At 38.3% G+C, this 11876-nt stretch overlaps 1 protein-coding gene across 3 annotated transcripts in view; it reads right to left on the reverse strand.

Moving 5' to 3' along the window:
* rc3h1a (ring finger and CCCH-type domains 1a) overlaps window positions 1-11488 on the reverse strand; it is a 30508-nt gene extending 19020 nt beyond the window's left edge. Inside the window, exons 1-3 of one of the 3 annotated variants that reach the window (XM_053238078.1) lie at window positions 11228-11488; window positions 4840-5294; window positions 609-729 (exon numbers count right to left, since the gene is read on the reverse strand). In XM_053238078.1, coding sequence (XP_053094053.1) covers window positions 609-729; window positions 4840-5070 — 352 coding nt within the window. In that variant the 5' untranslated portion in view covers window positions 5071-5294; window positions 11228-11488. The remainder of the gene's footprint in view (window positions 1-608; window positions 730-4839; window positions 5295-11227) is intronic. The other 2 variants (XM_053238076.1, XM_053238077.1) reach the window with 2 other exon arrangements.
* Between the last annotated feature and the right edge of the window lie 388 nt (window positions 11489-11876).

Below are 11876 nucleotides of genomic sequence, written 5' to 3' on the forward strand. Positions count from 1 at the left end.
CCAAATTTCGACCTGATTAGTCAGTAGGTGTATAAAAAAAAAAAAAAAAAAAAAAAAAAAAAAAAAGACTCATGTCATCTGTGCTTTTCTTCTGTTGAACTTTTGAAAGCTCTGCTGTGATGAAAATTGTGGTCAGCAGAGGTTTTCAGTGACCACTTCCTGTTGAATTAAATGTGTAAATGTGTGCTGGTGGTTAAATAAATAAAATGCATGTGCAAGCACACCCTAATGCATGTTATCAATTAAATTTGAATGTAGCTCAAAGGAAAGTAATATTAGTTAAAATTAGCTCTTAAGGAACTGTACGAGATAGGTTGTTTATAATGAAATCTTTCAGATGGATTACTTCGTCACTGCAGTGAAGAGAGCAAGCCAAGCTATAACAGTTTATTAGGGAAAAAAGAACGTGCGTGTTTCTGTATTCACAGAATCCGTGTTTTGTGATGGTGTAAAAGTGGATGTGCTTGTGCTTTTTTAATTGTGTAATGACATTTTAGTGGAACCACCATGTCGGGCCATGTTTATTATTCTAAAAAGGAAGAAATGATTATTAGGGTGAACATAAAACCTCGTGTTAGACTGGAATGGTATATAACGAGTGTCAAGACCTCGGGTGTTGCTGAGGGGTTTGAGGTAGAGAGCCAGCTCCTCCACACACGTGCGTGCTTCATCATAATGCTTGATGTCCTCCACTCCTTTCACTAAGGTGACGGGCTGAGACTTGGGTACCTGCAGAAAGGGAAAAGGACAATATTTATGATAAAATAATCATACGCTATACTGCAATACAACATTCTCGTGCAATCTAACACAATCGGTAGTCCCTGCTTGGCATGTGAAACTAAGGGGAAAGATGTGTAGGCAAGTGTTAAGCAATCATAAAGTTAAATTGTTGCATAATTCCTTTTACTGGCATACTGAAAAGTTCCAGTGGTGTGCAAATATCTTAAGTGTGTATTTTTACTTTTCCTTTGGAAAGTAGATATGCTCAACATGATCACAACAGACACAAACTGAAACAAATTTAATAAAATGCAAAATATGAAAGGTTTCAGTTAATGTTCCATTTTTTAGTACTGACTCAGTACGTTTTCGATATTTCTCAAATCACTTGCCTATGGTAGAAACTGGAGTGTGTGTGTGTTCATGCTTTCATTGTGCATGTAAAAGTTACTAGTTTAGCAGGTCTGCATGTTGCCCAGCATTAAATACATCAGACGATGTATCAGACCTGATCCGAAACTGACGCAGTATTTCTGATACTCAAAATAAATCAGCATAGCTACTTTTAATGCCAATATACTGCATGGACTACTACATGTTTTTTTAATCCTGTACAGTCCCAGCTTATTATTGTTATGCACCTTCAAGCATATCATTTAGCAAAAAAAATTGATTCAGCAAATTTAATAGGAAAACTGCACAGTTATGCAAGACTGGACCTAATAATGAGTCCTGGAAGTTTATGGGGTTAAAAGTTCAAGATGTTTGACTCTAATATTGTCTCAGCTCTTCATAAACCCATTCTTTCTCTTCAGCTGCTTCCAGGGAAGCGAATCACTCTGAAAAGGATGTGGCTTTGGACAGTATGACCTAATATGACCATGGTGACTAAGCAGGTTAACACACACACACAGACACACAGACACACACACACAGACACACACACACAGACACACACACACAGACACACACACAGACACACTAACCAGACCGGAAGAACCACAAGTTGTTCTTGAGAAATATGACGCGCTGGTAAGCAGCTGAATAACAAGCTGGCCCTGCCCACTGCCATCTTCACGATTTTTTTTATTGTTATTCATTACCTGCCCTTCAGCATTACACACATCCTTCTTCAAATATGTTCATCAAAATAAGACCAGCAAGCTATCCAAACGCAGCTAAAACACACTCTGGTGGTTAATTTGTTTCCTTGTTCCCATGTAAGGATGCGAAGTGAGAGCAGAAAGAATACAATGGAGACTTAAGACCAGGAAACAACAGACAAAAACAAGTGTTGTTAAATAACCCACTTGGTTGACCTTGCTGATTATTTATTCCACATTTCACTTCAGGTTAGGGATTAATATAAGTATCGGTTTTTGCTGTTCTGCATCAAGGAAGGCACAAGAAAATATAGCATCACAAAAAAAGTGGCAAAACTCTGCTGTGGTGTTATGTAAGGAATAAAACACTGTTGTGTGTGCCGTCATAGGAAAATAATCAACAATGAAGAAACAGTTACTGTCACCAGTCTGAATTTTCCAGTGCATTGTTCCACAACAATTTGGCAAGAATTACAATATTAATAAGTATGTTTTTAATTTATTAATGAATGTCACATCATAGTTTTTATCCTTTATGGCCACATTTATTGCTATGGAACATCTGTGTGATGAGTTAGTTCCTGTTATGATCTTATAGCCGCTATAAACTGTCGGTCCTCCGCCCTCTGCAATATGGGCTTTATCACATACTTCAGATCTGTAGTTCATCAGTATGCTCTAGAAAACAGTGTATGTTTATTCTGTGGGTCATTAGTTAGCAAATAGGAACACGTTTCTTTTACACGTGACTGAAATTCATTCTTATAGTGCAGATAAGGGAAATAATTACTGACTGACTTCTGTCTTTTGCTTTGTACATTATTCTATCTCATGACATTGTGGTGTTAGTCGACCATTAAAAAACACGCTTCTTATTTCTGAGTAATGATGACTTTTCCATAAAAGATGATGTGCACCCCCCCCCCCACCCCCACCCCCCCCCCAGGTATCTCTGACTGACAACAGTATCATCTGTCGTTGTTTTTTAGAAATATGTAACTTGTGTCGCATACATGTTACATCATTGTCGCTGAAAAAACACGGGAAGCTGCTTACAAGTCAGCCGTAGCTACTAGTTGCTAACATTAGCTTTTAGTATAAATAAGCCTAGTATTTTAGACATAATTATATCAGAAATGCTGCAAAACTGAAGCTCTGACTGTAAATAAAGTAGAACGTTATTAGCGGCAACTAAACTCATTATAAAAACTAAAATTACACACACCGTCCACTTTATTAGGAACACCTGTACATTCATGCAGTTATCTAATCAGCCAATCATGTGGCAGTAGCACAATCCATAAAATCATGCAGATACAGGTCATGAGCTTCAGTTAGTTTTCACATCAAACATCAGAATGAAGAAAAGGTGTCATTGCTGTGACTTTAACTATGGCATGGATGTTGGTACCAGATGGGCTGGTGTAAGTAACTCAAACTGCTGATCTCCTGAGATTTTCACTCACAACAGTCTCTAGAGTTTACGCAGAATGGTGCAAAAAAACAAAAAACATCCTGTGAGCGGAGGGTCTGCAGGCTAAAACACCTTGTTGATGAGAGAGATCAGAGGAGAATGACCATGGTGAGCAGAAATGCATCTCTGAAATCTCTGAATGCACAACACATCAAAGCTTGAGGTGGATGGGCTACAACAGCAGAAGACTACATCAGGTTCCACTCCTGTCAACCAAGAACAAGAATCTGAGGCTATCATGGGCACAGACTCACCCAGACTGTACAGGTGAAGACTGGAAAAAGACCAGGTGATTTTTTTTTCCCTAATCTTCAACAGTCCAGTTTGGGTGAGTCTGTGGCCATGATAGCCTCAGATTCTTGTTCTTGGTTGACAGGAGTGGAACCTGATGTAGTCTTCTGCTGCTGTAGCCCATCCACCTCAAGGTTTGATGTGTTGAGCTTTCTGAGATGCTTTTCTGCTAATCACGTTTTTTTTTTTTTTTGGCACAATTCTCTTAAAACTCTAGACTGTTGTGTGTGAAAATTCCGGGAGATCAGCAGTTTCTGAAATACTCAAAGCAGCCCATCTGGCACCAACAACCATGCCATGGTTAAAGTAACATGAGTAAGAGTTGATGTTTGATGTGAACATTAACTGAAGCTCTTGACCTGTATCTGTGTGATTTTATGCATTACGCTGCTGCCACATGGTTAGATAACTGCATGAAGGTTCAGGTGTTCCTAATAAAGTGAACACTGAGTGTATATAAACTATGCATGCATGTGCTGGAGATACTTATTGAATTCTTGTGTAGTGAAGTCACCATGAAAAAGAAATGAATCGTGTTATTTAAGTCCCCCGCTCATCTTTTCAGAGTGAAGACATTCATCTTTTTATCTGATGGGCAGCACAGACATGGGTAGGTATGATGCATCAGAGAAAGATGTTTTGCTGCTCTGCTCTGACGTCAGTATGCGGGCTATTAAGGTTCGTATATAATACAAAAGAGGTGAAAAGGAAACACATGTGATAAAACAGAAGTTATTTTTGTTGACCTTAAAGCTGCAGACACCTTGTTTTCCGACAGACATTTAAATGGTCCAGCCTGATAGCTATCACAATTGATGGAATCTATCTATCACTAAATCCTGATACTACCATCAATCGTCCCAAGCCTACAGTTTTTCTCACATTGTCTTTATCAACTGAAAAAGTGAGTAAGGCTGTGAGGAAACATGGTGTAATGAGCCAAAAAAGTGATCTAAGTAGCGTGACTTTCCAACTATAGACAGCCAATCTGTCAAAAACACATTACAATAAATGATACACATGATATTTCATATTTGCATGGAAAATAGGACTGTTGCATAAAAAAAAAAAACTATAAATGTTTTTAAACTTTTACAAAAAAGCAAGGGAACATTACAAAGCTCCTGTGTTACAGTGAAATCACAACTGGTTACAAGCGCCTGAGATATTTGTGTAATTTATCATGATAGCAATATTTTCATTCCAATTTCTAACCCCAGTCAAAGCAATGAGCAGCGAGTGACTGACCTGAGGGCAGACGAGCTGCAGCAGCGCCGTGTTGACGGGCAGAAGCTCGATGTCTGTGCTGATGGTGGTCTGGTCAAAAGGGCAGGCTTTGCGGTGCAGCTTGTTCAGGCACATCTTGCAGACGGTGTGACCGCAGCCCAGGCTGATGGGCTTGCGCACACTCTCCTCGAACGTCTGTGTGCAGATGGGACACAACAGAAACTCGGTCCATTGCGGCGCTTGCACGGGCATCGTTGACCAAAAAGGATGTCTTCGACGTGACGTTCAGATATCCACGCTCTCACAAACGTGGGTACGTTTTGTTAAAAACAAATACAGCAAAATAATAATAAAAAAAAAAAAACAGAGGCCAAATGCTGTATAGATTCCACAGGAATCAAATCACTCTTCTGAACGGTGGTTTTAAATATCTTCAGGCATCGTGGACTTGTAGCACACAGTGCTGAATACATAACCTGCAAGAAGGATTATAAGAAAGGGCAGGATTTTAATAAACTCAACAAGCAGCTATACAAAAACAGTAAAGCAGTTGTAACAAAGCAGTAAAGCAGACACTGGCTTGAATTCTAAGAGTGTAAAATGTTACCCGTTTCTGTTTAAATGGAAACAATTTGCAGGGGATTTCAAGTGACTAATCAATGTGCTGCTTGCTCTGGCCTGTTACACAAGGAAATACTAAGTAGAAGAGGTTGAGCGGCAAAACATTAAAGGCTTCGCACTCTGAATCATCAGTCAATCACCAGGAGGAGCCGTAACGTGCTGTAATTAGCAACTCGTGTGAGACAAAAACAAGAGAATTATACACGAGAGAAGAGTTTCAGAAAGTGACGCAAGATTAAAAAAGAAAAAAAAAACACCTCAGAACAGAAAGTGACGAATCAGCCCAAAGAATAAAAAGTTTTACCTTCAGAGAAAAGCTCTTTCAGCTCAACATGCTGTACACACGAGCTTTCAAGCCATCACTGTCCAAATGCTTTTTCTTTTAAAAACACAACACCTCTTTAAGGAAACGCCATTTGCTAAAAGCATGTATCTGCAGTCTAAATGGCTGCATGCACTATATTCAAATCATTTCTGGTAATCTCGTCATGCCTCTGTGGGCCGCGCAGACGCTGACCTGAGAGACTTCCTCTTTCTTCTCTTTTGGGTTGTGGCAATGCTTGGTCAAGCTTCGTTCTCACCTGTCACGGAACAAGTTTCGCTCTGGAGGAGTTCCCTCATGACTAAAATTAGATCCTGTGAGAGCTGTGGGAGGCAGTCATGCTGTTTTTATTTTTTTATTATTATTTTATTTTATTATACAGTCCCGGACTTTTGGGAACTCTGTTTTCATACTGATAAGACGTATATGACGGTAGAAGCGTCAATGGAAAATGATCCTCGTTTTGCGGACATGCGCGCACACACACACACACACACTCATACGCATGAACAGAGAGTTAACGTGTAAACAAGATCACTTCCTATCATCTCCTCCAGTGTGTGCGTATGTGTGAGCGTGTGAGATTTAAAAGTGCATGGTAATGATGAGAGGGAAATACTATTGAAAGCGACGCGGCAGAGATTGAGGTTAAACAAAAACTCCCATTAGGTTAAATAAAGTCCTCATGAGTAAATGCGGACAACTGGGAATGACATGACTCACATTAGCATCACTCAAGCACGTGGCTGTCCACACGTTTTTTGTCTTTTCTGCAATAATTAAAAAGTTCAGCATTTCATTTCTCACGCCCTTATGAAAGCAAGACTGAAACAATGGGGAAGTACAGTTACAGTCATTTAAACACTAACCCACTGAACAGAACTTCATCTAAACTGCAGTTAAAGATAAGATTAGCTGTGTTATGTTATTGAGAAAATTTTAAACCATAACCTACTCAAAAAAATATCATGGTATTAATCAACCATTTAAAAACACACAAGGCAGTGGTGAAAATTAAAAGAAACCTTAAAGAAATTCTTGTATATATAACAAAAACCAAAAGGAAGCAAAAACAAATCCCCTAATTATTCTTTTTTTCTTAGAAAGATATTTTCAAAAATGACGCTGCTGTTGTTATAAGCTGAAGGAAAGAACAGCTGTGTGAAAACGCAGTGCTGAGCCGGAAAAACGAAATCTAATTAGCATGACACCACACAGCGTTGTTTGGTTTAGTTGTGGTCAGCAAAGACGTGTTGTTCTCGGTGTTTGATATCCGTCATGACAGCAGAGGTAGCAGTGCATCGTGTTTAGTGTAATAACAGATTAAAACACTGCCAATAGTGCAGTCAAGTCCCTGAGCTGAGAAACAGACGGGCTGTAGTCCAGATGGATTGGTGGTGGGAAAAGTCTGTCAAGTCGCAGCCAGATACAAAAGTGATGAGAACCACTGGAGTAAGGAAAGCGATCAGATGGGGGGAAAAAAATGAACAAGCAGACAATAGGTAATAGACAAGTAGGTAGCAGAGAGAAGTGTATTTTAAAAAGGTTTACAGTGATGTAAAGGTCCGATCATACACCGTGACTAACTGTGACAACGCTAATTAAGATCTGAAAAAGTTCCAGATGGGAATTTCTACTCATTTCTATCATAGAAAGGGATCCTATCCTAACTCAGAACTCTTACAACATCTCTCAAATTATTTTAATGTTTAATGTTTCTCATATTGCTGGAAAATGAACTAAAACCAGCTCTCATTTCTGATCATGCAGATTAAAAACACGCTGTGTTCCATAAATGTAAAACTGCTCTGTTATCAATCACGCTAAAAGAGGAGAACTTCACCACAAAAGAGCTCCATTAATCTCCTATAAACATGATGAGTCAAAGGAGAACCAACTCACTCATTTTCCAACTCAGGAAAATGATGAAAACAGGATTTACTCTGTAATGCAATATCGGTCAGTTCTCCGTCTTATAGCGCTTTACATCAGCCGTGAAAATTATGCACTTGATAATCCTGTTATTGCTAATGCTGGGAAATCCAGCTATTTTCAGTGAGTCACATCATACGGCTTGACTCACAGTAAAGATGTTACTTTTGACTCCCAAACAGAGGCGCCATCAATCTCTGCTACTTCCTGCCGAACTTTATTTTCTTCGTAATGTCTCACATACACATTTAAAGAGAGGCAGGATAAGAAGAAAATCACAGATATATGTTTTTCTTCTGAACTAATTGCAGGTAGGAGCTGAAGTTTTGAGAGGGGAACTGAAGTTGCTGGTTGCTTGCTAATACACAGGCTATATATAGTATCAACATGGATTAGTATAGACGATCCTCCCTGTTACGCTGCCTCACACACCTGAGTCACACACACGTGAGTCACACACACACACACGCCTCACCAATCACGATAAGGAACATGCTTACAGTTGTGTTCAAATAAATAGCAGTGCATTAATAAAAGTGAAAAGTGCAAGTATTTTTTAATAGCTTCTGTTTCCATTTTTCAAATGTACTGGAAACATTACACATTCAATTCCAAATCAAAGCATTAACAAACTTTATCCAGTCTGCGTTATTCTTTTACAGGAAGCAAAGAAAGGGAATATCAGTCTGTTCAAAAAAATAGCAGTGTCGACATTTTTCTCTTCAAACTCTTAATTTTTAAGATTGAACTTCACTTTAAATTACTGAACTAATATCTAGTTGCATAGCCATTTTTTTTTTTTATCCTACTTCTGGCACCTAGAAACAGGTATTTCAGCCCAGGATGAAGAAACTACATTCCACAGTTCCTGTGAATTTTTGGGTTCTGCTTCAGAAACTGCATTTTTAATGTTACCCCATAACCTGACGTACTGTCGATGACCACTAGACCCGAAAAGAACAATTTTACTCTCATCAGTCCACAGAATGTTACGTCATTTCTCTTTGGGCTAATCAATGTGTTCCTTGGCAAATTTTAACTGATTCGGCACCTGCCATTTTTTCAACAATGGTGCTTTACAGGGACTTCTTGCTGTTAGCTTAGCTTCAGTTAAAACGTCTTCTGACTGTAACAGTACTTACAGGTCATTTTAAATCATCTTTGATCTTTCTGGAGGGGATGACTGGCTGAATCTTTGCCATTCTGACTATTCTTCGATCCGTTTAACAGTAGCTGCTCGTTTTCTTCTGCCATTTTAAAGCAAAGGTTTTTGTTGCCATTTTAAAGCATTTGAGATCATTTTAGCTTAGCATCCTATATTTTGCTGCAAAGGATAATTTCTTTACATGTTTCCCCCTCTCCAATCAACTTTTTAACCATTTTACTTAGCAATTCAGAAGGAAACATATTTTATAACAATGTGTGAAACATTTGCTTCCCTTCTTCCTTAATAAAGGACAGTTAATGACACATGCTTTTTCACAGAATGAGTGAATTATCTAATTAAACTCCACACTGCTATTATTTTGAACATGCCCCTTTCAGTGAATGAGTCGATTACTCAGAACAAGCAGAGTCCATGTCATGACAGTTGGGTCTGATGTTTTTCTATTACACTACTACATCTACAAGTAAATTATCTGAAATGCAGAAATAGCACTACTACTAATAACAGTGGTTCATCAGGTTACTGATGTTGTACTGCTATATATATATATATATATATATATATATATATATATATTTTTTTTTTTTTTTTTTTTAAACACAACTCTACAGCTTCCCAACCCTGGTCCTGGAAAACCCTGTGTCCTGAACTGTGTAGTGTTTTCTCTGCTCTAACACGCCTGATTCATTTATCAGCTAATTAACAGCACTTCCTGAGCTGAAGTGTGTGAGCAGTAAAAACTAAAATGCGCAGGACAGTTTCTCCTCCACACCAGGGTTTAGAAACTGTGATCTACACAATCGACATGCGACACGCGAGTCGACTCTCCACTTTCACGTAAGAAAAAGAGTCAAGTCAAAGAGTCGAATGTTTGTCTTCACTGCGCTGTAGTTTCCAGTCATGCTGCTGAAACTCGTTCTTGTGTATTTCTTTGGAAATTTCTCAATTCCAACCTGATGAAAGGGCTTGTTAATGGAGTCGGGTGGAGTCGGTGTGTTAGTGCAGCGGTATGATCACTAAATCACTCGTGTGTGTGTAATGCAGGTGGAATCCAGGTCAGCAAAACACACACTGTGTTAGCTCATGTGGCTAAGCTAGCCCAGCCTAGACAAAGCCTGGGCTGGGAAACAGTCTGGTTAGAAATAATAAAAAAATATATACACATGTCCCGTGCACTTTATATAGACCTCAAAGCTTGTACTGTTGGTTATTTTGCTGTTTAATATATGTTTTTGTATTTATTTGATGAAATAAAGCCACACAGCAGCATTGTAAACTAGAGAAACAATATAAGCTAGCTAGGCTCGCTACGTCATTAGCCACATCTGGTTAGCTCAAAAGCCACATAAAAAAATAACAAAACATCTATTATCGATAGCTTTCTATCAAAATCAGAGGATTATCTCTAAATAAGAGATTTATCCAGCTAGCATCCGTGAACTTAAATGTGAATGAACACTGACTATTAGTTAACAGCCAGCGCTTCCTACTAAACAACAGTACAGTTCTTGTTTATTCAGCAATTTCTTTTAAACATTAATTATTACCTCTTTTACAATCTAGCTTCTGTCCCACCACAGAGTGCTGCTTGCTCGATTTTTACTAAACAAACACGGATTTCTTTCACAGTCTGCTGTTTTCCTTTGGCTAGCCAGATGTTTGTCAGTTATTTATAAAGCTGTTTGTTTATTATTTCACTCCATCACACTAAAAAATAATAACTCGAGCCACCACCTTCTTTTAAACATTTCAGATCAGATGCTAAACATCAATATTTTAGCAGAAATTATTGTTTTCAGCTTCTCGTGAAAGCAGCTTAGCCTTTTTTCAAAATGGCTTTTCAATGGCTTTTGCAGCTCAGCCGACTAGCACTGCTAACACCGTTAAGGCGTGTAATCACAAGAAAAATCCCAAAACACCACACAGCAGAGAACCACATATCCACAATTAAAAGCTGTAACGCCAAGATTATTATCCTTACATTAAAAGAATGTGTATTAGACGTTTCAGCCAATACGCCGTATTACGCTAACCTAGTTAGCTTAGCGAATATTAGCATCATGCTAGCGTCATCTGTCTTTATGTCGTTGAGTGATTTTCAGTAACAAAATGCGTTTAATCGTGTATCTTGCGGCCATATTATAAACTGTTCATCTTGCACAATATTCCCGAAAAGCTACTTTAAATAAATATCATCAAAGTTAGCTAGTGAGCTAAGTGTAGTACGCGGCTAACTAGCAACATTACGCACTCGCTAGCAAGTGAGTGAACCTGCTAGTTGTTAGCAAGCTAGCTAGCTAATAGAGACTGAAACGTAAAAAACAGCACACTGGTAAGGCAAAAGAAGTAAATATGTATATACTCACAATATTTGTTTAAATTGTGCCATTCTTCAGCCGTCTATAGAGAAATTAAATGATTTCATTTCAGTCACCATCTCGACGGGGATGTGCGCGCGCTACAGCAAAGCGGCACCAGCTCGGCTAAAACTACAGACAAGGAGCAGGACTGCGCATGCGCGCTGCAACTAACCCTCATACTATGTGGGGGTATGTACGTATGTGCATGCGTGTATGTACGTATGTATCTGTGTGTATATATTTACATATATTTATATACACGCATATGCGTGTGTAAAATTTTATACACAGATTTCTTTCAAGAATTGTTCTCAGGAAAACATTTTGTTACTAGAAGACATTATTAGGAGAAAAGCATCTTGCTATTATAAGAAAACATCTTGTTTTTACAAGAAAATGATCTCTGTATTATGAGAAAATATGATAAAACATCTAATTAAAAGAAAACACCGTTAATATAAGAAAATTCTCGTTATTATGAGAAAAGCGTTGTACTATGACAAATTATGTTTAAAAACAATTGATCTCATTTTCACACTATAGCCTACATACTCTATTGTAAGGTATTGAACAGGTATTGTCATTCGTATACACACAGAACGAAGGATTCTCAAATCCCAGAGATTACAGACAGGCAAAACTTTCAAAATTTCAT

Source organism: Pangasianodon hypophthalmus, chromosome 11, assembly GCF_027358585.1.
Source record: "Pangasianodon hypophthalmus isolate fPanHyp1 chromosome 11, fPanHyp1.pri, whole genome shotgun sequence".
Lineage (NCBI taxonomy): Eukaryota > Metazoa > Chordata > Actinopteri > Siluriformes > Pangasiidae > Pangasianodon > Pangasianodon hypophthalmus.